This window comes from Crocodylus siamensis, chromosome 6, assembly GCF_052110815.1.
Source record: "Crocodylus siamensis isolate JL-2025a chromosome 6, ASM5211081v1, whole genome shotgun sequence".
NCBI lineage: Eukaryota > Metazoa > Chordata > Crocodylia > Crocodylidae > Crocodylus > Crocodylus siamensis.
The window spans coordinates 22,680,786-22,706,493 of NC_143400.1; the positions used below are offsets into that span (position 1 = coordinate 22,680,786).

Genomic DNA, 25,708 nt, shown 5'->3' on the forward strand with positions numbered 1-25,708 from the left:
CCCCGGGGGGGCGGGGCGCCCTCGACCCCCAGCCAGTGCCCCCGGATTGCCCCCTTCCCCAACCCTCTGTATTGGGGTGGGGGCTCCCCTCCCCCAGCCCAGGGCCCGGGCTTCTAGCCCCCCCTTCTCTCAAGTGCTTCCCCGAAGAAGAAGGCGGGTGTCCCGGCTCCCCCCCGATGACCCGCAGACCTGGGGAGAAGCCGGAGGGCTCCCCCTCCACGAAGACCCTAGGGTCCGGGCTGCCCCTGCTCTCACCCCCAGGTCCTTGCCCCCCTTCTCCCGGCGCTAGAGAGAGCGGGCTCCCAGCCCCCAGAAAGACCCCAGATGTCCCGGTCCCCGCTGCCCTGCTCGGGGAGCACTGGGAGGCACTGGAGCGGGGCGAGGTCCAGCTGGTCTGGCCCCCCGCCCCGCCCGCCGTTTATTAACCCTTGCGGGGCAGGGCGGGGCCCGATCCGGGTCCGTCCCCCCCGGGTATAAAGCGGGCGGCGGGGGTCGGCCCGGGACGGAGCTGGGTGGAGTGCGCAGGTGCGTGGGGACTTGGGGCTGCCTTGCTCTCGGGCCGGGCGCTCCGCACCTGCGGGGAGCGCTCGCGGGGCGGGTCTCGAGCTCGGGGTCCTGGGCGCCCTGCGGAGCGGGGGGAGTCTCTCCCTGTCCGGGGGCTGGGGGTGCTGAGAGCCCGGGCTCCCGGGAAGGGATGGGTGGGGGGCTGAGAGCAGGAGGGAGCCTGCACTCCGGGGGGCTGGGTGGGGGGCGATCCCGGGCTGGCTGCAGCTCGGGGGGCTGCGGCCTGGTCGCCGGGCCCCTGCCCGGGGCGCGGGCACCTGGCTCCCTCCACGCCCGGAGTCCGGGGACGCGGGCTCGCCTGGGGTCTCTGCCCCGGGGGTGTCAGCGGTGCTGCCCGGGGGGCTGGTTCCGGATTAGCCTGAAAAACCACCCCGGGCCCCAGCCCTGCCCGCCCCGAGGAATCCGGCCGGGCCGGTCGGGGGAGGCAGGGACCCTCGGCGGGGGGGGCTCCTCCCTGCCTTGAGGGGTCTCAGCGGCTGTGGGGCTATGCACGTGTTATGCAAATGAGGTTTGTATTAGCATAGCGGGGGAGCCACCCCACTTCCCCCCCAGAAAATGCAGATGTCTGCCCCCCCAAATGGGACCCAGGGGTCCTCGCCTCCCTCCTCGCCGGTGTCTCACCCCCACCCCCCATTTCAGGGCCTGACAGAGACCCTCCTCCTCAGTGGCGTCATGGCAGAGAAGGGGAACCCCCTGGTCTTGGGGCTGCTGATCTTGGGCAACCTCGTTATCCTGGTGAGGGGTGGGGGCGGGGCTTCAGAGGCTTGCCCCTCGCGGAGCTGGGCTTGGGGTTGGGGGCGGGCTCTAAGGGGGGGTGGCCCAGGGTCCTGGGTCCTCGGGCCGGGGGGTGTGGGGGAGATGAGGGTGCCCAGGCTCCTGGGTCCTTGGCCAGGGGCCTGCAGGACCCGCCCTGACCCCATACACCCCCCCGGGCAGCTGGCAGGACTGGCACTGTACGCGGAGACCATCTGGGTCACGGCCGACCAGTACAAGGTCTACCCCATCCTGGGGGTGTCAGGCAAGGATGATGTCTACGCGGGTGCCTGGATCGCCATCTTCTGTGGCTTTGCCTTCTTCTGCCTGGGGGTGCTGGGCATCATCGCCCTGGCACGGGGCAGCCGCCCGCTGCTCATGGTGGTGGGTGCTGGGGAGGCAGGGGTGGGGGACTCCTTGTGGGGTGGGAGGTCTCCCCTCACAGCCTTCCCAGCACCCCCAGCCCCACTCAGTTGGTGGGGGATGAGTGCCCACACTCCTGGTTCCCAAACTGGGGGTGTGGGGGGGAGCTAAGGTGCCTGGGCCCTGGGGCTCCTAGTGTGGGGGAGGTGGCAGGATAGGGGGTCTTGGGGCTTGTTGGGGGAGATCTCCCCCTGCCCCCAGACCTCCCACCACCCCCAGGACCTCTGTAGCCAGGGTGTTGGGGGTACCTGGGTGCCCCAACGCCTGGGCTCTCCAGCTGGGGGGTGTGGGGGATCCTGGGGCTCCTAGGGTGGGGGGGGCAGGGTGGCTGGAGGGGGTCCTGGGTGAACTGGGAGGGGTTGGGGTCCTTTGGGGGGGGTCTGGGCAGGGTTGGAGGGTCTTGGGGAAGGGAGTCCTGGGGCCTCTTGGGTGGGGGGAAGGTCTGAGGTGCAGGGGTAGGTCCTTGGGAGGGGTTGGGGAAGGTCTGGGCAGGATTATGGGGTCTTGGGGTCTGGGAGCTCCTGGAGGGGGCTAAGGGGTCCAGACAGGGTGGGGGGGTCCCTGAAGCTGGGGGATCCAGGGGGGCTGGGAGGGAGCCAGGGAGGCTCTGGAGGGGCCCACAGCTTTGCGCATGTGGAGGTCCATGGTGGGGGTTGCAGGTTCCTGCCCCCCCTTCCCAGGGGGTTCTCATGCCTGCCCCCCTCCCCCCAGTACCTGGCACTGATGGTCATCGTCTACATCTTTGAGTCGGCCTCGTGCATCACATCCTACACACACCGCGACTTCGTGAGTGCACCAGGATTCCCGGAGGGGGGTTGGGGGGGAGGCTAATGTCTGGGTTCTCACCCCCTTGTTCCCCCAGGTGGTGTCAAACCCGCGGCTTGTGACCAAGCAGATGCTGTCATTCTACGCGACACCGTCACACCAGGGCCGCGAGCTCACACGCATGTGGGACCGCATCATGATGGAGGTGGGGACCCCAAGCAAGCCCCCCTGCCCCAGACCACCTCTGTCCCCTAATCTCCCCACCGGTGGCTGCTGTTTTTATAGGTGCAACTTTAATTTGGGGCGGAGGTGGACCCCAAATGTGGGGGATGTGTGCCCCGATCCTGGCTGGATTTCACCCCTTGCTTGCCCCCCTCCAGCAACAGTGCTGCGGCACGTCGGGGCCCCTGGACTGGGTGAACAACACGTCGGCCTTCAGGGCCCGGTTCCCTGAGGTGGCCGCGCCATGGCCCTTCCTCTGCTGCCGCCGTGACCCCAACTTTGTCATCCTCAACCAAGAGGGCTGCCGCGTCGGGCACGTGGACTACGTCAACACCAAGGTGCGGGGGGAGTGGGGTGCCCCTTGCCCTCACCCCCTCCCCCAAACCATAGCCTCTGCCTTATACCCACAGTGCTCCTCCATCCCAGCCTGCAGCCCCCTGCCTTTTTATAGTCACAGTGCCCCTCATTCCTGACTGGCAACCCCCCCGCTTGGACCAGGGACAGACCCCAGGTGTCCTGTTGCAGTAAATTACCCCCCACCATGTGGGAGTGAACCCAAGTGTCCTGGCAGTGAAGCACCCCAGGGCTTTCCATCACCCCCATCTCCCCACTAAGCAGCGGGGAGCCAGAGGGAACCTGGGTGCCTGGCCCCCCTCCCAGGGACCCCAGGCCTCTGGGCCACCCTGAGATAACAGGTCTGTCACCCCAGGGCTGCTTCGAACACATCGAGAACGCAGTGAATAGCTACACGTGGGGCATCTCCTGGTTTGGCTTCGCCATCCTCATGCTGGCCGTGAGTGGGGGGTCTCGGAGCGGAGGAGGGCTGGGGGGTGAGAGATGTCTGGGGTCTTTCTAGCTCTGGGAGGTGAGTGGGGGGGCGGGGGGGCTGGGAGCTCGGACATCTGGGCTCTCCCCAGCTCTGGCCCCTCAGGTGCTCTCTCCCTGTCCTATGTTGAGAGCCCGGCCACCTGCGTTTGGGGGGGGGGGGCTGCCTGGGCTTGCTATGGGGGAGCAGGTTGTCTCAGGGTCTCACACGTGTCTTTTCCCCCACCAGTGCCCCGTGATGCTGTTGGGCATGTACCACTACACCACGCTGTGACCTCCCCCCACCCTCCCCAGGGGGCTACTGAGCCTTGGGGGCTGCATTGACCCCCTGCCCCCCCCGGGCCATTTCCGTGTGACATGGAATTAAAGCCCTAAACTGAAGCTGCTCCTCTGGTGTGGTCTGTGGGGGGACGACCCAGGTGTCTGAGTCCTCTACTCCCGTGACCCCCACCCAGCTTCACAGCCAGGGGCCCCCAGGTGTCTGCATCCTAGCCCCACTCCCTTGCTCACCCTCCCCTTCCCCTTCCCCTTCCCTTTCCCCTTATGGACCTAGAAAGGACCCAGGCACCCCCCCTCTGCCACCCCCACCCAGGTGTCCTGGTTCTCAACGTCCTTCTCCCTGCCCACCCCCGCAAGCTGTAGGGACCCAGGCACCCTGGCTCCCTTCCCTCAGGCCTGTGGATCCTGTCTAGCAGGTACCTTGGAAGCTGGGGAGGGGGGTGTTAATTGCCCTCACCTGCCATGTGGCCAGACCAGAAAAGCAGGACCGACCTGTGCAACTGGCCCACAGCCTGCCCTCCCCCCCAGGTATTCTGGGCAGGGAGGGGGGGTCCATCCTGCAGGCCACAGCCCTTTGCAGGCTGCCACACCAGGAAACCTGAGCCATAGCGCTGCGGTGGGGGCAATGCAGACATCTGTGCTCCTAGCCCCCCCACCCGCAACGAACCAGGGGTCCGGGCCTGGCAGCCGTTTTCCCTCATTTTATTTGTTAAGGGTGTGGGTTTAAAAACATTTTTTAGTATGGAGCTGGGGGTGGTTTGCCTGGGCGTCTGGACACTGGGGGGGCTCCTGGCCTGGAAGGGGAGGAGGGAGGCCAGGAAGTAAGGGCAATTGGGGGAGGGGCTGGTGAGGGGGCATAGGGGGGGGTAAAAGCAGGTGTGGGAGTATTTAGAGGAGCATGAGGTGGGGGGGCCATATTTGACTGAGGGCAAGATGAAGTGATAGGGCTTGGGGGGACTCCTCTCAGCGGTGGGGGGATAGTAGGGGTGTGCTTAGGGGGCTAGCAGTTGATGAGAGTATGTGGGCCCTCCCCAAAATAGCAGGTGTAGGGGGTCCTAGAAAGGGAAGGATAATAGAGGTACTTCCCTGCCCAAGAGGGGGCTATGGGGGTACAGGGGAAGGGCAGAAAGAGGGTGATGGGCAGCAGGGGAGATGTAGCCCCCCATAACACAGGGTATGAGGGGGAGTCCCCCAAAAAGTATGTGAAGGGGGTGATAGAGGTATGCGGGGGAGGGACTTGCAGGAGCTATGATTGGGTATAGGCAGGCCCCCAAAAGGGGGGTGATGGGGCTATCTGGGAGTGGGGAGCCCAGCACCTGGGTGCAGGCCCAAGATGCAGCCAACTCTGGGGTGCATCAGGAACAGATCAGCTCCGAATAAAGCTATGGCAAGAACTGGCCTAGGAGCAAGATGTAGCCAGCTCTGGGGTGGAACAAAGCATATAACACCCCTGTCTCAGCCCACAGCCTTGGCTCCCCTCCCGGAGCACCCAGGCATCTCCGCTCCCTTCCCCCAGGCCTATGGATCCTGTCTTGTAGGGACAAGGGTCGGGGGGAGGGCTTAATTGGCTCCCAGCCGTGCGGCCAGGCTGGAAGAGCCAGGCCCGTGTGCGGAACCAGCCCCACAGGCTGGGAGCTGGGACACCTGGGGTCATCCTGGGGGTCCTGGCAGCTAGGGAAGGCCCTGAGCCCTGCCCCCTCCCCCAGGCTGCCCATCCAGAAGGGGACACTGAGGCACAGGGGTGTGGTATGGGGCAAGGCAGGGGCCGGGGGCGGGGGAATGCAGGCCTCCCTGCCAGTTCCCGGCTTGATTTGTTACTTGAATAGGTTTAAAAATGCTTGGTACGAAACTGCAGGGTGAGCACAATCTGGGGGGTGGGGCTCTCTCCAGCTCTGGCAGGGGAGGGGGCTGGGGGGGTAGGAATAATGGGTGGGAAAGCCCTCTCCAGGCAGCAGCCCCCACCCCAAGATACAGGTTAGACAGGATCCGAACGCCTGGGGGATGGACACCTGGGTCCTCAAGGAAAGTCTTAAGGGGGTGGTGAGGCCCCATCCCACCCCAGAGCTGGCAGCCTGTATCTTGGATGGGGGTAGGTTTAATTCACCCCCCGCCACACCAAGGTCCCCCAGGCCAGAAAAGCCAGACCCACCTGTACATGGTCCCACAGGTTCTCCAGGAGTGGGGGCCCATTCTGGGGGTCCTGGCAGCTTGGGAACCCGTGGTGCCCCCCCCCCCCGTGCTCTTACCCCCATCCAGAAGGGGAAACTGAGGCACAGGGCTGCATTATGGGGCAAAGCAGGGTCTGAGCAGGGCAAGGAGAGAACCCAGATGCCACCTCCCCCCCCCCCCCCCGCGGCAAACACCCCAGACCCCACCGCCCCCCCAGGGAACCCAGGCATCCAGGCCTGGCTGCTGTTTTCCACTTTTATTTGTTAATTAAGTGGGTTTAAAAATGTTTAGTACCAAACTGGGGGGGGGCTCAAATCCAAACTGGGTTGGGGGGCGTGACTGGGAGCCAGGATGCCTGGGTTCTCTCCAGGTCTGGCAGGGGAGGGGGCGAGGGTTAGAGCAAGGGGGGGCTGGATGAGCCTGGTGGCCTGGTCCTCCCCAGGCAGGAGCCCCCCAACCCCTACAGGCCGGCTGTGGGGGAGGTTAGGGTCTGGAGGTCAAAGTTCAGCCCAAGCAGGGCCTGCCCTGGCCCCTAGTGTCAATCAGGGGGACGGGAGCCAACGGCGGGGACACAGGGTACCCAGGTGTCCAAGATGCCCCGGGGCAGTGGGGTGTTGTGGTTACCATGGTTACAAAGTTAGAAACATGACTCATACAAAAGCCCCGAAACATGGGGGGGGGGGGGGTAACAACAGCCCAGGGGAGGGGGAACAGGGCAGACTCCTCCCAGCCCTTCTGACCCTCCACGATGTCACTGGCAGGTGGTGACATCGTACCCATCTCCCAGTGATGTCAGAGCAGCGGTGAGGTCATCGGGTACCAAGTTAGTGGGGGAGGGACTGTGATGTCACAAGAAGGGGAATGCCAAGGGTTTGTCCTCTGTGATGTCACAGCATACCATGCTGTCACAGCCCAGCGGTGCGGTAAGGTCAGAGCAGCTTGGGCCTATCCACACGGTGATGTCACAGTCAGGAGGTACTGCACCACTGACATCACAAGGGGGACAAAGTGTCCTACACACACCCATGCTGTTATGTTATAGCCTGGTGGAGATTTGGCAGCAAGGTCACCATGTGCAAATCAGCACTATGATGTCACAGCCTGGGGGCATTTCAGCAGTGATGTCACTGTAAGGTCAGAGCTCCTGGTGCACATCCACACTGATGTCACAGTCAAGTGGGGGTTAAACTGTGCAGTGATGTCACTGTGAGGTCAGAGCTTCCCAGGCATGTTGATGTTATGATGTCACAGCCCAGCAGCATTCCACCAATACCATCCCTAAGGTCACAGCTCCTGACACATCCACATGGTGATGTCACACTGTTGTCACCGCTCCCCATGCCCGTCCATGCAGCGATGTCACAGCTCAGCAGCATCTCTACAGTGATGTCATCAGGATGCCTCACACCCATCGACAGTGATCTCTCAACAACAGCCGCTCTATGTCACAGCCACCCACTGCTGCCTCTGCCATGATGTTACCATGACCTCACCCCCTTCTGCTGTGATGTCAGTATGCTCCAGAGAGGAAATGATGCCCCTGCTGCCAGCTCATCGCTTCACAGGGGGGAGGGGCATCCTCTCTGCAGCAATGTCACCATGATGTCACTGGGTGAGGGTGGGGCTCAGCAGTAGCTCCGGGTCTGCGCCGCCCAGGGGGAACCCAGGCATCCGGGCGGGGGCAGGGCCCTGTCGCTGGGCTGCGGGGGGGGCGGGTACGGGGGACCAGGCCCCAGGGGGCTGGGGGGAGGGTAGAGATGCAGCAGGGGCCCACCCACACCACAGGGCACCCAAAGGGGGGAGGGGCCGCCCCCACGCTGCTTCTGGGGCAGCTCGGGGGGGTCCCCGGGGGAGGTGGGACCCGAGGATGCCTGGGTCCCGCTGGAGCGGGGGAGGGGCAAGTTGACATAGAGGGGCTCAGGGGGGTGGCCCCAGGGGGGCAGCGGCCGCGGTGGGGGGCAGCACAGGCCCAGGGGGGGCTCCCAGGGCCCATAGGGGGGGCAAGGGGTGGGCAGGTAGGTGGAGGGGGGCCAGACTGGTGCAGCCCCCCCAATCTCACAGTACAACCCCTCAGGAGGACGTGGCGGCTTGGGGGGGGCCAGGGGGGGCCCGGAGGGGCGAGGCCAGGCCGCCAACACCTGTGGGGAGGGACAGAGTCAAGGGGGGGCTGCATCTGCTCCTCCAGCCCCACCTGCCCCCAAGCCCATCCCTGCCTCCCTTAGATCCCCCCACCCCAAAATCTGCCTCCCATTTTAAAGCCCCCCCCTTAAACTCCCCCAGCCCCAAATTACCCCTCGGCTCCACTCCCCCCATAGTCCCTGCCCCCCATTAGACCCCCCAATCTCCCCCCTCCTAGCTAGTCTCCCCTATACAGGACCCCCAAGCCCTGCCCCCCCATCAGACCCCACTAATCTACCCCGTCCTGGCGAGATCTCCCCCTTCCCCCCAGTCTCCCGGCAGCCCCCACATTTCCCCCGTCCACCCCCCATATTGGATCCCCCTCATATTAGACCCAGCCCTCGTATATGTCCCCCCACCCCCACTCCCATTAGACCCCCCCACCTTCCCCTAGACCCCTGCCACAGACCCCCCCCGACCCCACCCACACACCAGACCCCGCCCCATTATGGGCCCCGCCCCTCTCACCTGCGGCCCCCCGCGGCGGCCCCCATTGGCCCCGCCCTCGCTCTGCTGGCGCTGCAGGGTGGGGGGCGGGGCCGCCGGCCAGGCCCCGCCCCCGGCCTCCAGCGATTGGGCGCGGCGGGCCGGGTGGCGCGGTTGCCGGGCCGCCTGGTGCGCGCTCTCGGCCAGAGCCAGCGCCATGAGCCGAGCGGGGTCCTTCGGCGGGGGGGGCGGGCCCAGCCCGTGACGTAGTAGCCGCAGGGGGAGGGGCTCCGGGCCTGGAAGTGGGGCAAAGCGGGGGTGGGAGTCAGTGCTGAGCTGTGGGGGGGCCGGAAAAAAAGCGCGGGTATTTGGGAAGGGGGAAAGATGAGGGTGGGGTATTTAGTGGGGGGGTTCAGGGGGCAGGAGGTGATGCGGCTTTTGGGGGGGGTCCCAGAAGAGAAGGGTCTGGGTATGGGGATTAGGGGTAGCAGTCGTTGATGAGGGTATTTACCCCCCCCCAAAATTGGGGGCATGGGGATCTCCAAAAGGGGGCCAGGATGGAGGTATTTCATGGCACCCCACAAAAAGAGGGGTTATGGGGGTATTTGAGGGGTACAGAAAGGAGGGGGGGTCACAGGTATTTAGGGGTGGAAACTGGAGTAATAGGGGGGGGATTTCTGGGTGGGCCTGGAGCCCCGTCCCCATGAAACAGGGCATTAGGGGGAATCCCCCCCAAAAGTGGGGGATAGGGTTAGTTGGGGAGAGGAAGTTGTAAGGGGTATGATTGGGTATGGGGGGGGGTGAAAGGAGGGTGACTTGGTTATTTTGGTGGGGGGATAGCAAAAAAGGCAGGTGAAGGGGGGATCTGTGATGGGGTTAACCCAGCAGCCTGGCATAGCACCAAGATGCAGCCAGCTCTGGGGTGGACCAGGGGCATATCAGCTGCATATAACACTATGAAGAGGGCTGGCTTGGGAGCAAGATGCAGCCAGGGCTGGGGTGAAGTAGTGAAATATCTGCCACATATAACACTGTATGGAAAGGACAGGCTTGGGGCCATGAAGCAGCCAGCGCTGGGGTTGAACGGTGGCATATAACAACCTTTAGGACATGGTGAATTGCAGCCAGCTCTAGAGTAGAACAGGGAAGAAACAGCTGCATATAACACTGTGGAGAAGACTGCAGCCAGCTCTGGGGGAAGACCTGGGGTCCAAAAGGAGGTGATGGGTCTTTTATGGTGGTAGGGGTTGTCCATTAGAGGGTGCTGGGGGTAAAGAGAAGTGGGGGGAGTTGGAGGTATTTGGGGTGCAGCAGGTGATGGAGGGGGCATTATTTTGAGGGGGTCCAGCAGTGGTGATGGGAGTATTTGAGGACAGGGCATCCAGGGGTGCTGGGAGGGGCAGAGCGGGTATAACAGAGGGGCAGGGGTCCAGCAGTGGGCACTGGTTGGGGGGGCTTAGTAGGCAGCTTGAGGGGGACAAAGGGCACTGGTAGGGGGGTTTAGCAGAGGGGTCTAGGGGTCAGAGAGCATTGGGGGTCTTCCGGGGCACTGGGGGGCGGGGCTCCAAGGGGCGCAGGCAGCACTCACTGTGTGGGCCGTTGGGTGCCAGGGGTCTCCTCTGGGGCGGCAGGGGGCTGTGGGGAGGGTCCGAGCTGGGGGGGCTGTGGGGGGCCCAGTCAGAGTCATCGGACAGTGAGGGAGGGCCCAGCCCCCGCCCCCGCGCCCCCCCCAGCCAGGCCGGGGGGCTAAGGTCTAGGTCAGAGCCGTCATCCAGCCAGGCTGAGGTCCGGGGGGTCGGGGGGGCCGTAGGGCTGTCAGCACCGCCCCCTGAGCCCCCTGATGAGGCCAGCGATTCGCAGGACAGGCTGGGTGGTGGGGGCCGTGGAGAGCACCCCACACCTGACAGGGCCTCACTCACAGAGCGCGGGCGCCGTAGCCGGGTCCGGGGGGCCAGGCCTAGGGAGAAGCGGGGAGACAGGGGGTCACAGGGTGTCCGGATGCAGCCAACTCTGGGGTGGAGCAGGGGAAAAAACAGCTGCATATAACACTATGGAAAGGGCTGGCACAGAAGCAAGATGCAGCCAGCTCTGGAGTGGAATGGCTGCGTATAATGCCCTGAAGGAAAAGTGAGGTAACAGGGAGATGCAGTCAGCTCTGGGGTGAAGCAGTGGAACAACAGCTGCATATAACAATGTGTGGAGAAGATTGGCCTGGGGCCACGATGCAGCCAGATTTGAGATGGAACAGGGAAGAAATGGCTGCATATAACACTGAAGAAAACTGGTGTAGGACCCCCTGATGCCGCCAGCTCTGGGGTGTAATGACTGCATATAACAGCCACCCCTCCCCCCCAGCAGACTCAAGCAATGTTGAGGTGTAGCCAGCTCTGGAGTAGAGCAGTGAAAAATCATCTGTATATAACACTGTATGGAAAGAACAGGCCTGGAGCCACAAGGTAGCCAGCTCTGGGGTAGAACAACTGCATATAACAACCCTTAGGATGTGGTGAAATGCAGCCAGCTCTGGGGTGGAGCTGTAATGAAACAGCTGCATATAACACTGTGGAGAGAACAGGTCTAGGCCCAAGATGCAGCCAGCTCTGGGGAGGAACACTGCCTATAAAACACCCCCACAAGAAAGCTCAGGCAATGGCGAGACTGCAGCCAGCTCTGGTGGGGCATCTGGGGAACAACCATATCGACCAACATCCCAGAGCCAACGTGCAGCGAGTTTCAGGGGTGGGTTATAGGCAGCGGAACACTACCTAGAGGGGACTCACCTGGCACCTAGATGTAGCCAGTTCTGGGGTGGAACGACAGGCTGGGGAGGCCCTGCTGGGTGCCAAACCCTCCCCTGGCCTGAGCCCCTTCCTTCTGCCCCCCCAACCCCCCACCCCCAGCCACCTTTACCAGCAGTGCTGGTCTGGGACGTCAGAGACTCCTCACTCTTAGCAGAGCGCAGCGTGACAGCGTCGGGCCCCAGCCCTGGGTGGGGAGGGGAGAGACAGGGGTTAGACCTCCCCCCAGTAGCCCCTCCTGGGCCAGAAATGTTCCACCAAGCTCCCCCAGCAGCTCAGGGATGCATGTAACAGCCTGAAGAGTGCTCTCCCCAGGGCAGCATGCAGCCAGCTCTGGGGTGGAACGGCTGCATATAAAACCCCCACTATGGAAGGCTCAAGTCATGCAGCCAGCTCTGGACTAAAGCCAAGACAAATCAGCTGCACATTACGCGGTACAGAAAAGAGAAGCCTAGGGCCACAATGCAGCCAGCTCTGGGGTGGAGCAGCTGCGCATAATGGCCTGGAAAAGCCTGTCTCTGTGGCAGGATGCAGCTGGTTCTGAGGTGGAATGGCTGCATGAAACGCCCCACCGAACAAGCCCTCCGGACCCTTCCTAGTCATAGCCCTGTCCCTCCATATGCACGTCCCGCCCCCCAGGCTGACCTCCCTGTCCATAACCCCCAAAAAGGGTGCGGCCAGCCGGCTGGGGGGGAGGGACTAGAGCTGGGGGCAGGGCAGAGCGGAGGGCATCAATGGGTGGAATGTGTAGAGGAAGGGGTGGGGAACTGGGCGGGACACCTATAAGGAGGTGGGCGGGGCTTGTGTAGAAAAGGAGGGGCATGGACTGCCTGGAGGGAACAGGGGTCTGCCTGGAAGAGGGAGTGGTTATGAAGGGGGGTGGAGCCTGCATCCAGGACAGGGTGTGGCCTCCCTAGACACACAGGAGGGGGGTAAAATGGGCGTGGTTATAATGTGGGCAGGGGTCTGCAGCAAGGGGGTCTGTGCCGAGGTGGGTGTGACCTGTTGAGGTTGAGGTTGAGGCAGGGCTAACAGAGGCTTGGGAGGCATGGAGGTGAGAGGCGGGGCTTCTCTGGAAGGCAGAGCCTCCATGGGGGCGTCACTCACCAGGTCGGGTCTCCCCAAGGCCCAGCAGCCCCCCGAGGCGTTGGGACTTCCTGCCCAGTGCAAAGAAAGTTTTCCAGCCACCTCCTGGTGCCCGGCGCCCGCGCCTGCCAGGGGGAACGGGCAGCTTCGCATCTGGCTCCAATTGGGGCCCTGACCACCCCCCACCAAGCTGTGCCCCCAGGATCAGGGGCCCCAGGGAGGGGGACCACCCCCAGGATCAAGCCCACATCAGGGCACCCAGGAAGGGGACAGACCCCTGCCAGCCCCCAACCTGTGCCCCCTGGATCAGGACCCCCTAGAGATGAAACCTACCACCCCTCCCCACAACAGCCCAAACAGTGCCCCCAGGATCAGGCCCAGATCAGGCCCCCAGGGGCCTGCCCCCCCAGCCCACAGGCAGTGCCCCCAGGATCAGGCCTAGATCGGGGCCCCGGGGGGCATGCCCACGCCCCTAGCACTCCCCAGAATCAGGCCTAGGATCAGGCCCAGGATCTAGGCCCCCCCACCCCCTTACCTCTCTTCTGGAGAGTCAGGTGCGGGGGAGGCCTTGCCTGGGCCGGGCGCGGGGGCCTGGGCCTGGGTGCGAGCCTGGGCCTCCTCCAGCGACAGGAGCCGGGGGGTGGTGCCAGAGCCCAGCAGGGAGTTGGGTCGGGCCAATGGGGGGTGCCCTGTGGGCAGAGAGGGGTCAGTAAAGCCCCCCTGCCCTCCCCAAGGGCCACATCTGCCCACCCCATAGTCCCCATTGGCCACTGCAGCCTTCAGACGCAGCCTTGGGGCCTCCTTGGGGTCTCTGCTGGCCACTGCAGGGTGACCCCTAGAGCCCCCAAGTCTCCTAGTGCCCCCCCATGGCTACAATGACCCTAGAGAGGACCTGGTGCCCTCCAGTGCTATTGCAATGCGTCTAGCACCCCCTAGTGGCCCCTGTTGGCCACTGCCGCCTCCAGACGCAATCCTGGCACCCCCTGGGGGTCTCCATTGGCCATTGCTGGGCTCCCCCTAGAGCCCCGCAAGTCCCCTAGTGCCCTATGGCCACAGCCCCTCCAGAGGGGACCCAACACCCCCCAGTGCTATTGCAATGGGCCAAGAGCCCCCTAGTGGCCCCCCATTGGCCACTGCAGGCACCTGCCAGGCAGATACAGCCCCAGCTCCCACTCTGGGGCCTAGTCTGGCTCCACCTACCTGGCCCATCGCGCCCAGCTGAGGTGAAGCTGCGGCTGAAGAGCACGTGCACGTGGCTGAGCAGGAACTCGACCAGCAGCGACTGGATGCGCACCTCACGGAAGGCCTCGGCCCCGCCTCCGGCCCCTGCCCCCTCCAGTGCCGGTGACCTGTGGGGGGAGGCACAGGAGGCAGAGGACAAAGTCAGTTGCATCCCCCCTTCCACTGGCTACAGTTCTGCCCACAATGTGACTCTGCCCCCAGGTGGCCCCTCCCCCAGTGTAGCCCCTCCAGCTGGCTTTGGCCCCGCCCCTGCCCCCCAGTGTCAAATTCCCCACCTGGGGACCCTTGAGTCGGAGCCTGGGGGGTCCTGGGGGGATGCGGTCTGGTCTGCGGGGTGTTCTGGATGGGCGGCTACAGAAGCTGCTTGGAAGAAGCGGGTCGGGGAAGGGTGTGGGGGTCCTTGGGGCATTCTTAAGCGGGTCAGACTAAGGGACTGGGGGTCCCGGGGGGTTCTAACTGCAGAAAGTTGGGGGGGTCCGAAGGAATTGGAGGTCTCTGGGGGGGAAGGGCTTCTTAATGCAGGAGGTTTGGGGCCCTTGGTGGGGGTCTTTGGGGGATGGTCCCAGGGATATCACTGCAGCAGTTTGGGGTGGCCCTGGAGAGGGGAATCTCACCACAGCAGGTTGGGGGTGTTTCAGGTGGTGGGGGTCCTGGGAAGCCCCTGAGGTTGGGGGGAAGGCAGGAGGGGTTTTAAGGGGGGGTCCCACTACAGGAGGTTGGGGGTCCCCAGGGGGTCCCAAGAGGGTTCCCAGGGCTGTCTCACTGCAGCAGTTTGGGAGAAGGGTGTGTAGGGGGGTTTTGGGGGGTCCCACCACAGCAGGTTGGGGAGTTACAAGGGGGGCAGAGGGGTCTCAATGCAGCAGGTGGAGGGGGTCCCCACAGGAGGGGTCTTGGGGGGGTCTCAATGCAGTAGGTAGAGGGGGTCCCGGGCAGGGTCTCACCGCAGCAGGTTTGGGGCCCACACGATGGCCAGGTTGCGCACGTGCATGCCGGTGTCACGGCTCCGCGTGGCCACGCGTGCCAAGTGCCGCAGCAGAAACTCCAACGTCCTGGGGGCATGAATCAGGGGTCAGGGCATCCCTCCCTTCAGGACCCCCCCAGACCCCCGCCCCCTAAACCCCCTGATCTCTGAGATCCCCCCACCTGCAACCCTCTCCCTCTAGGCCCTCCAGTCACACCCTGACCCCCACCTAGACACATTCAGTCCCACCAGACCTCTGACCCCAACCCTCACAGAACCCCCAGCCCACTGACCTCTGACCCCACCCCAACCCCTCGATCCCCCCATCGCCCCAACCCCCCCCACCAAGGCACCTGTAGTGGGGTGGGGGCAGCTGCTGGATGACATCGTGGACCCTCACCAACCGCTCCTCCTCATTGGACACCGCCATGGCCTCCTGGGGGGGCAGCAGAGAAGGGTGGTGCATCAGGGCAACAGTTTGGGAAGGGGGAATCCCAAGGGCCTGGGCCGAGGCGGGGGTGACAATAGCAAGGAAAGAGGGCCGTGACTTAAGGGGGCAGGGTTGAGGCAGGGGTGTGGCCAGGACAGGGGTACAGCTAGGGAGAAGGAGACGTGTCCAATGACATCACACAAAGGTGGAAGGGAGGCATGAGGTAAGGGGCAAGGAACGATGGGGGTGGAGCCAGACCCAGGGGGGTCCAGGACGGAGCCAGGGGTGGGGATGTGGCCAGAGAGATGAGGACATGGCCAGGGTAAGGAGGGAGTCTTGGGAGGAGGGGCAGGGCCAGGGCCAGGGGAGGTGAGGCCTGGGGGTGTGGCCAGGGATGGGGGCATGGGGATGAAGCCAAAGGCAGGGGATGTCTTTAGGAGATGGAGTGATGGGCAGGAAGTGGGGACAAGGTAAGAGAAGAGTCCTAGGGGGTGGAGCCAGACATAGGGGTGTGGCTAGGGGCGTGTTAGGGAGGAGGAACATGTCTGGAGGTATGGCTAGGAAAGAGGCCTGACAAGAGGAGGGATAAAGGCAAATCCAAGGTAGAGGCTTGTCCCATGGGGTGTGGCTAAGTAAGATGCCCTGCAAGGAGGCGTGTCACAGCAGGGGCAGGCTAAGGAAAGGGGTGTGGCCTGAGCAGGGGATCCAGGTCCCACAGAAGCAAATCCAGGGCACAGATGCATCTCAGGGGGTGGGGCGATAGGACAGGCACACCCAAGGAGGGGCGGGGCCTGCAAAGGGACCATGTCCAGAAGGCAGGTGAGGGGGTGTGGCCAAGGCAGGGTGTGAGCCAGAGCAGGTGGAGCCTTTCCCAGAAAATCAAATCCAGGCCAGGGGTGTGTCCCAGGGGTGTGGCCAAGCAGAGTGTGGAGCCAGAGTAGGGATGGCTGGCCACAAGGACCCTCCCGGGGTGGGGACAGGGTCTGGGGGCAGGGCCTGGGAGAGGCGGGGCAGACTCACGGCGAAGCGTGGGTGCAGGCGGTGAGTGAGAAGTGGCGCGGGCAGCTCGCGGAAGTAGAGCTTGCAGAGCGAGCTGACGCTGTGCACGTCCTGCAGGAATGGCGCCCGTGCCAGCGCCGGCACCCGCTCGCTGTCAAACTCATGCCTGTGCCAACAGGGGGCGGGGTCACTGGTGACCCCACCCCTGCCGCCTCGACCCCTCCCTGCCCCCAGACTCTCCGAGCCCACCCACCCCTCCACACCCACTGTCAGCAGCATTGGCCCTCCCAACCCCACTCCCCGGCATCTTGGCTCCACCCACCCTCCCAGCACCACCCACCCTATGCGTTCAATTACCCATTGGGGACCCACTCCCAGCCATCTGGGCCCTGCCCACTCACCTAGCCCCGCCTCCAGCTGTCTTGCCCCCATCCACCTGTATTGGCCCTGTCCACCCACCTTTGCCCCACCCTAGTCATCATGGCTCTGCCCATTACCCCTAGCCCCACCTCTAGCTATTTTGGCCCCACCCTCCCCTATACACCCAGTCCCAGCCACATTGGCCCCTTCTACCCCTTCTAGCCCCACCCCATCTGTCTTGGCTCCACCCACCCACCTTGGCCCAGCCCATCATCTTGGCCCTACCCATCCCTCCACACCCACCCCCAGTCATATTACCACCCCCCCTACCCCCACCCACAATGCCCTGCCCCATTCCATTTTGGCCCCACCTCCAGCCACCTGGGCTCCACCCACCTGGGCCTACCCCAAGTCCTCCTTGACCCAGCCACCCCAGCTAGCCCTACCTCCCACCATCGTGCCACCCTCCTAGCCCCATCTGCCCCTTCCTCTGCCCTCCAAATCCCCTGGGACCTGCCCTCCTAGGCCCCTCCCCACCCCTGGGGCTCCGCCCCTGGCCCCTGCTCACCGCAGACGCTGGATGTTGGAGGCGAGCCCGGAGAGTCGGTAGATCCCGTCCACCAGCCCGTGCTGCTCAATGAAGGCAGCGCAGCACCGCAGCACAGCCGGCACTGCGGGGGCAGGGCCAGAGGAGGGGCGGGGTCAGCAAAGGGGTGGAACCAATCCAGGGGGCAGAGCTAGGGAGTCTTGGCAAGCGGGGACCACGAAGGTTCTGGGGGGGCTCCATGGGGCAGGTGTGGGGGATTATGGGGGCTCTCAGGAGGCTTAGGTGGGGGGTCCTGGGGGAGGCCTCTGGGGGGAAGGGGGAGAGACTATGGTGTTCCTGGGGGGTTTCCTACAGCAGGTATGGGGGGCTATGGGGTCATGGGATGGTACAGGGAGTATGAGGGGGAGGTGTGGAGGGGCTATGGGGTCTCAGGGGAGGTGCGAAGACTATGGGGTTCTGGGGAGGTCCCAGGGGATCAAAGAGTGGTGCAGGGGGCTATGGGGATCCTGCTGAGAAGCATCCCCTGGGACAAGTGTGGGGGGCAATGGGCTCCCAGGAGACGTGTGGGGGACTATGGGGTCTCCATGCAGGGGTTCTTGGGGGGGTCCCAGGGGAGGTACATGGGGCTACAGGAGCCCCAGTTGGAGGGTCTCAGGGGTTCCCAGGGGAGGTGCGGGGGGCTATAGATCCTGGCGGAGGTGTGGGGGGGGGCTATAAGGGCTCCCATGGGGGGTCCTGGGAGAGGTCCGGGGGCCATGGTGGTCCCAGTAGTGGGGGCTCCCGATGGGGACGCTCTGGGTCCTGCAGGTCGTGGGGTCTCACCATCGGTGCCAGCATTGAGCAGGTGCTCGCCCAGGTCGCAGCCGAAGACACGCTGGCGCAGGATGCCGCGCTGCAACAGGCGCTGGCGGCTGGGCCGGGCGCGCAGGAAGGCACGCAGCAGCCCCGCCAACTTGCCCCGGCGCCGTGCTGCGGAGGGGCACAGGGGTGGGTGCAGCCAGTGTGGGGGGGGGTCAAGTATGGCAGGGGTCCTGGGCTGGGAGGCAGCCAGCTCAGGGGGGGCCAAGTGGGAATGCAGCCAGCTCTGGCGGGGCAGCGGGGAAAGTGCATAGAACAAGGGAGGGGACAGCAAGCTGGGGAGGCGGCACTTACCCAGGGACGGCGAAAGCGGCCCTGGAGGCGCCAGGACCCCAGGGTCTGGCCCGTCTCCATCTGAGGGGGAAGGTGGTTACGAAAGGAGGTGGTGTCCACTCACTTCCACCCTGCAACACTCAACCCACACTGGCCCCAGGGACCCCCACAGCTGTGCCCCTCCCCCAGCCCTGCCCCCAGGACCTCTCAAGCTCCCCCAGCTCCTCCCAAGAGCCCCCCCAGCTCCTCCCAGGTGCCCGTTCGCCCCCCCAGCATTTCCCAGGCCCCCCTGAGCTCCCCAGCTCCTCCCAAGACCCCCCTCAAACCCCTCCAGCACTCCCAGGTCCTCCCAGAGCCCCACCTCGATGACCCCCAGCACCTCCAAGCCCCTCCAGCGCCTCCCAAGACCCCCCTCAAATGCCCCCAACACATCCCAGGACCCTCCCTGTCCCTTTCAAGCCACCTCAGCTCTTCCCAAGACACCCAATGCCCCCACAAGCCCCCCCAGCTCCTCCCTTACTTGCTCGATGCCCCCCCCTCCTCCCAGGAACCCCTTGCCTTACTCGAGCCCCCCCTTCAGCACCTCCCAGGACCCCCGTTTCCCCGGCCCTCCTTCCAAGAACCCTCCTGACCCCTTCAAACTTCCCCCGCGCCTCCCAGGATCCTCCTGCCCCAACTCAAGGCCCCACAGGTCCTCCCAGGACACCCCAAGACCCTCTCCAGAATCCCTCAAGCCCCCCCACCAGCCCCCATTTACCTCCTTTGCCCCCTGGGCTCAGGCGATCAGGGAACAGCTCCACGCACTCGCTGGGGAAAAACCCGACCTGGGAGGGCAGGGGGATGCATTGGGGACCCCCCCACTGTCAGGACCCCAGGAAGAGTCCCTTCTGGGACTGGGAGGGGTGGGCCAGACCAAGAGCAGGGAGCTGGGAGGGGCCAATGCTACGGGAGGTGGGGCCAAGGTGGAGGTAGGTCTTGGAAGAAACTGGGTGGTACCAAGAGCAGTGGGGGTGGGGCTTGGAAGGGAGTAGAGGGGGGCACCAAGCAGTTGTGGGGAATGTGGGTGGGGCCAAGAGGGGTTGGGCAGGGCTTGGAATGGTCTGGGCGGGGCTTGGTGTGTGGGGCCAGGATGGGTGGGTCTTGGAGGGTTGGGTGGGGCCAAGGTGGCTGGGGCTGAGCTTGTTCTACCTCACTCTCCCCTCTCCCCCAACCAAGCCTGCCTCAGTTTCCCTGGGAGTGGGAGAAAGGGGCTGTGGGGGGTGCTGAGGGCAGGGTCCAGCCCCCACAAAGCCCAGCAGGGGCTACCCATCCCTGTACCCCCCCAGCCCTGCCTGTTTCCCCATAGGATGAGGGGGGTCCAGGCCTACCTGGAAGCCGTGCTTGCCCCGCCACCAGGTTGTGTCCTCTGCTGGTGGCATATCGATGACAGACACGATGTCGCCCACCTGTGGGGGTGGGGCAGGGCCATGAGCTTCCCCACAGCACTGCCCCAGAATGGGAAAGGTGTGGCGTGCTTCCCCACAACAGTGTGTGTGTCTGTGTTGGGGTGGGAGGTGTTGCAAGCTTCCCCAGAGCAGTGCCCACCTCAAAGGAGAGCTCCCCAGGTGTCTGGGCCGCGTAGCGCTTCACCACATGGGCGGCCGCGATGGCTGGGACATTAATGGAGGCCTCCTCGTTCACCAGCAGTCGGTTGCCATGGTTATCCACCTGTGGGGGGGGCAGCTGGAGTGGCAGGGTGCCCTGGGAGGCTAATGTGGTGGGGGTGCAAGCTTCCCTCTAAGCTCCACCCCACTCTAGCCACGCCTACCAAATCCAAGCTCTGCCCCTATTCTGAGTGGCCACCTGCACCCAATAGGCTCCGCCCTGGCCCTGCCCACACCCAGGCCCTGCCCAACAGCACCTTGGCCCCACCCACCCTCCTGGCCCACCCCCGCCCCCAGATATCAGATACCCCACATACCTGCCCTGCTAGCCCCACCCACCACTGCACACCCACCCCTAGCCATCTTAGCACCTGCCATACTTCCTAGCCCCGCCCCCACCCCATTGGCCCCAACCACAGACCTAGTCCCGCCCCTGGGGCTGGACTGCCTGGTCCTAGGGGATGTAGGGGGCCAATATCCCCAGGGGGGCCTGGGGGACCCCCTCATATAAGCGGGGAGAGCCCAAGTGTCTGAAGCACCATCTCCGTGGAAGCACCAGCCCCACCCCCCACCTCCATCCAGGTGAGCACAGGCCCACAGTTGATGTTGCTGTCCACGATGGCTGAGAGGGTCTCCAGGTACTGTCGCAGCAGGGGGGGCAGCACCTGGGGGGGGTGGGGGGGTCAGAAACAGCAGCACCCCCCCAGCCCGCCCTGTGCCCCCTCAGGGGCACGATGCATCCACCTCTGGGGGGGAACAGCCACATATAACGCAGCTTGGGGGGCTGCGGCTCGCTCTGGGGGGCTCTCACCTGCGGCCGCGGCCCGGGGGGCAGGGGGGGCAGGCGGGAGAAGCGCCGGTCGAAGATGCAGCAGTGCAGGTGCCCATCCAGTGTCCGCAGCTCTTCGTAGCTCCGCCGCACCCGCCACGTCCGGGCCTGGGGGAGAAAACCCAGGTGTCCGGGATGGCAAGACCCCAGGAGAAACCCAGGAGTCCACAACACAGGCCCCCCCACTCACCTGGCAGGTGACCTGGATGACAAAGAGGGGATCCTCGTCCCCTGCGGCCTCTTCCCCCTGCTCCAGTGACAGCTGTGGGGAGACACCCCCGCACCCCCACCATGAGCCAGGTGGACCCAGGCGTCCAGGTGTGGGGAACCCAGGCATCTGGGACAAGGTGGGAAGGGGTCTCACCTGGATGTTCCCAAAGTCGACAGCCTCATAGTGGAAGTGGGCACACTCGGCCAGCTTGGGGAAGTGGCTCTGGGCAGCTGACAGCCTGGGGGGGAGCAGGGAGGGAGTGAGGAGACCCCCACAGCACCCCCAAACCCCCCCCAAGCCCACCACAGAGACTCCCCAGGGGACCCACCTGGGGGGCAGCTGGAGCTCCTGCATTGGGCCCCTGGCCTCCTAGACCACACAGCGGGCATAAGGGACCCGGGTGTCTGGGCCAAAAAGGACCCAAGGAGTCCCAGCTAAAAAGGACCCAGGCGTCTGGGCCGGGAGGGACCTGGGCCAGGTGCCCGGGGCAGGAGGGACCCAGGTGCTCAGGCTGGAAACAACTCAGACCAGGAAGGACCCAAGCATCCGAAACAGGAGGAACCCAGGCTTCTGGGCCGAGGGACCCAATAACCCCCAAATGCAGTCAGCTCTGGGATGGAACAGGTGCTCACACAGCTGCACAGAACCACCCCAAATGAGGGCCCCGACCCCCTCACCTTTTGCCTGGCTTGCCCTTGAGGCCAGGGGTTGTGGTCCCGGGCGGCCGCTGGGTCCCATCTCCTGGCTGGTCCAGGCTGTCGGTGCTTCGGGCCTAGGAGGGAAACCAAGGCAGGTGGGAAGGCTTCATTAAGGTCCCCCACAGGGGACTTGTCTAGCCCGGAAATGTAGCTACCTCTGGGGTGGAGCAAGGCTGCAACGGCTGCATAAAACGCCCCATGTTGACATCGCCCTAGCAAACAAATGCAGCTGACTCTGGGGTACAAGCCCTGACAGCTGCATAAAACACCCCAAAGGGCCTCTTTTAGAATACAAATGCAGCTGGCTCTGGGGTGAAACAAGCCCTAATGACTACATAGAACAACCCAAGAGAAAACCCTGGCTAGCCCGCAAATGCAGCCAGTGCTGGAGTAGAGCAGGGTGCTGACGGCTGCATAAAACATCGTAAGGGAACATCTCCCTACCCCCAAATGCAGCCAGCTCTGCAGTATAACAGGACCCTGATGGCTGCATATAACACCCTAAGAAAACATACCCATAGGAAACAAGTGCAGTCAGCTCTGGGATGCAACAAACCCTGACCGCTGCATATAACAGCCTAAAGGGTCTCTCCTTTGCAGCTATCTCTGGGGTGGAACAAGCCTCAGTGGCTGCATATAATCTCCTCCCCAAGAAAACATCCTTCAGGCTCACAAATGCAGCCAGCTATGAGGTGTAACAGAGCCCTGATGGCTGCTTATAACACCCCACAATGACCCCTTTAGCAAATACATGCAGCTAGCCCTAGGGTGGAACAAGCCCTGATGGCCACACGAAACACCCCAAAGGGCTTTCTCTTAGCACCTGTGTGCAGCCAGCTCTAGGGTGGAACACATCTATGACAGCGATATAGACCACCCCAAGGGGACACCCACACTAGCCCCCAAATGCAACCAGGTCTGGGGTGGAGCAGAACCCTGATGGCTGCATGTAACTTCCTGAGGGATCTCTCCTAGCCCTCAAATACAGCTGGCTCTGGGATGCAACAGGGCCTTGATGGCCACATGTAACACTCCATGATGCCAGCCCCCTAGCAAACAAAGGCAGCTGACTCTGGGGTGGAACAAGCCCTTATGGGCACAAATGCATCCAGCTCTCCAGTGCAACAGGGCCCGATGGCTGCATATAACACTCCACAATGACATCCCCCTGGCAAACACATGCAGCCAGCTCTGGGGTGCAATGGGCCCCTGTCAGCCACATAAAACACTCCATAATGACATCCCTCTAGCCCCAAATGTAGCCAGCTTTGATGTGCAACAGGCTGCATAGAACATTCTAAGGGAACCCCATTCAGCCAAGAAATGCAGCTGGCTCTGGGGTGCAATGGGCCTCAATTGCTGCATATAACACCCCCACCCCTGCTCCAAAGGAATACTCCCTAGCAAACAAATGCAGCCAGTTCTGGGGTGGGGGTCTACAATGGCTGCATATAATGCCCCAAGAGGAACATTTGCCCAGCTCTGAGGTGTGATCAGCCCTGGGGTGGAACAGGTCCATGATGGCTGCATAGAACATCCCAAGAGAACACACCTAGCCCCAAATGCAGCCAACTCTGGGGTGCAACAGGACCCTGACAGCTGCATATAACACCTCAAGGGAACACGACCACACAGCAAGCAAATGCAGCCAGCTCTGGGGTGGACCAGGGACCTTAGTTTTGTATAACACCCTGAGAGACGTCTCCTAGCCCCCAAATGCAGCCAGCGCTGGGGTGGAACAGGGCCCTGACAGCTACATATAACACACCATGATGACATCCCCCAGGCAAACACATGTAGCCAGCTTTGGGGCGGAACAGGTCTGTGAAAACTGCATATAACGCCCCAAGAGGAGGCTTTGCCCAGCACTGGGATGTGATCACCTCTGGAGAGGAACAACTCCATGATGATTGCATAGAACACCCCAAGAGGTCAGTCCCTAGCCCCAAATACAGCCAGCTCTAGGGTGGAGCAGGCCCTCCCTGTTATATACTGATATAAACTCCCATGACATCCCCCTAGGAAACACATGCAGCCAGCTCTGGGGTGCAGCAGGCCTATCAGCCACATAGAACGCTCCACAACAACATTCATCTAGCCCCCACATGCAGCCAGCTCATGTGCGACAGGGCACTGATGGCTGCATATAAAAACCCATAGTGACATCCCCTAATGCAGCCAGCTCTGGGATGGAGCAGGCCAACAATCACTACATATAACACCCAGGGGAACACCCCCCGTAGCACCCCCCACCCCCACGCAGCCAGTGCTGGGGTGGAGCAGGCCCCTACGGCTACATAGAGCACTCCTCCTGCACCCCCCACCCCCGCGGGGTGTAACCTCATCCCCCACAGCGGCATCAAGTGGCCCATAAATAATTCACCCTGCTCCACATCTCCCCCGCCCCCAGGATCAGGCCTGGATCGGGCCCCACCTCCATGAGGGGGGTGGCTATTTCAGGCTCCCTCCTGCCCCAGATACTACTGGGGGAGGCGGCACACAGCCACCCTCCAGGTACAGGAAGGGCTGAGAGGAAGGGGATCTGGCATGGGGCAGAGGGGATCTAGGGGGGTTGGGAAGACATGGGGGGGCAGAGGCAACTGGGGGTCTAGGAGGATCTGGGGTGACCAAGGGTGTTTAAGGGGAACTGGGGGAGTTGAGAGGTCTAGGGGATTTAAGGGGATTGGGGGGCAGTTAGAGGCGATCTAAGGAGTTTAGGGGGGTCTAGGGGCTTTGGGGGCTCTGACCAGATCTAAGGCATGTAGGGTGCTCCAAGAAGATCTAGGGGACCGGGGTGTTAGGGGAATCTAGGGCCTTTAGGAGGCTCTGAGATCCAGGGGATCTTGAGCATTTAGGGGACTCTGAGCAAATCGAGGAAGACCTAGGGGGCTCAGGGGTGCAGGGGGAACCTGATGGGTTTAAAGAGAGCTGATAGGATCTAGGGTGATTTAAGGGCTGGGGGGCTCAGGGGATCTAGTGGGTTTAGGGGCTGGGGGGATCTAGGGGCACAGTGGGGGGGGGGGGGTTGAGGAGGCCAGAGGGCCCCTGAGGGGGGTTGGGAGGGGGTGGGGGTCTCCCACACTTACCACCATGGCAGGGCTGGGGGTCCAGGGAGGCTGAGGGGGCGGGGCGCGGGGGCGTGCAGGAGGGGGTCTCAGGGGGACAGATGGTGTTATGGGGGTGAGGGGAGGAAGGAGGGGACAAGGGGGAGACGGGAGGGGAGGGGTCTGGGGGAACCCCAGGGAGATGGGGGGGCTGGAGAGGAAGAGGGGCAGGGGAGGGGTCTGGGGGTGCCGGGGGCGCGGTGGGGTCCGGGGGGGGTCTCAGCCGCGCGGATCCATGTCTGGCGGCGGTGGTGGCGGCGGCCGAGAGAAAATGGATGGAAGATGCTGGGGTGGGGGGAGTGGGGGGCGGGGCCTGTGCCCCCCTCCCCCCGCGCCGTGGTACGGTCCGAGCCCATTGAGACACACAATGGAGCCCCCCCTGGCAGCTGGGAGCGCACAAAGCCGCCTCTGTGCCCGGCCAGGACCCCCCCGGCGGCCGGAATCCATGCCCCCCGCCCCGCGCCCCCCTGCAGCTGGGCGGCCCGTGCGCACATGTGTGTGCCAGGCCCCACCGGGGCGTGTGCCCGGCCCAGCCGCATGCCCACATACACGCACGCACCTACGTGCTTGCCGAGCCGCCCCCTTGCACATGGGCGTGCCTGCCTTTGTGTACGCGTGCCAGCCTGGGGTCACGTGTGCGTGCAGGTCTTCTCCGGCGTGTGCTCACGTGCACAGGCATCCTTGCCTCGGAGTGTGAGGGCCTGCACTCAGTTGTGCAGCCAGCGTGTGCGAGGCTCCCCTGCGTGGGCGCTGCAGGAGATGCAGCTGGGGTAGGGGCACACCCCCACTGTCACGTTGTCAACCCAGCTGCCCTGGAGAGAATCCCCTCAGCCAGCGGCACTACAGGGCATGTGACACAAGAGTGCAGCTCCAAGAACCCCCCATTAAACACTGCCAGCTCCAATGAACAACACTTATATTTATTGCACAGCTCCAGCCCCGCTGGGGGAGGGACCCCTCCAGCCCCCCTGCCCCCCAGCACCGGGTTGTGCTGAGATGGAAGGGGGGCAGTCAGCAGGGGGAGCCATCATGCTCAGGCCTGCCCCCCCCCAGCTGTGTCACCTT

General features: G+C 63.8%; 2 protein-coding genes across 2 annotated transcripts; one reads left to right on the plus strand and one right to left on the minus strand.

Moving 5' to 3' along the window:
* The first annotated feature begins 470 nt into the window (after positions 1-470).
* UPK1A (uroplakin 1A) lies at positions 471-3,933 on the plus strand. Its single transcript, XM_090052579.1, has 8 exons — positions 471-525; positions 1,204-1,299; positions 1,501-1,701; positions 2,452-2,526; positions 2,603-2,710; positions 2,886-3,065; positions 3,437-3,520; positions 3,782-3,933. The coding sequence occupies exons 2-8, from the start codon at positions 1,237-1,239 to the stop codon at positions 3,824-3,826; spliced, it is 756 nt and encodes a 251-aa protein (XP_089908705.1). The 5' UTR covers positions 471-525; positions 1,204-1,236; the 3' UTR covers positions 3,827-3,933.
* A 2,314-nt stretch (positions 3,934-6,247) lies between these two features.
* On the minus strand, positions 6,248-25,160 carry ARHGAP33 (Rho GTPase activating protein 33). The gene is made up of 22 exons (XM_090052344.1): positions 24,626-25,160; positions 21,519-21,613; positions 20,995-21,079; positions 20,821-20,892; positions 20,613-20,738; positions 20,374-20,466; positions 19,743-19,865; positions 19,526-19,603; positions 18,916-18,982; positions 18,180-18,239; positions 17,850-17,996; positions 17,049-17,151; positions 16,142-16,286; positions 15,045-15,127; positions 14,672-14,779; positions 13,689-13,837; positions 13,024-13,177; positions 12,510-12,613; positions 11,515-11,589; positions 10,193-10,561; positions 8,647-8,900; positions 6,248-8,138 (listed from the first exon to the last, which is right to left on the minus strand). Exons 1-22 carry the CDS (start codon positions 24,629-24,631, stop codon positions 7,626-7,628), a joined length of 3,009 nt encoding a protein of 1,002 aa, XP_089908470.1. The 5' UTR covers positions 24,632-25,160; the 3' UTR covers positions 6,248-7,625.
* Between the last annotated feature and the right edge of the window lie 548 nt (positions 25,161-25,708).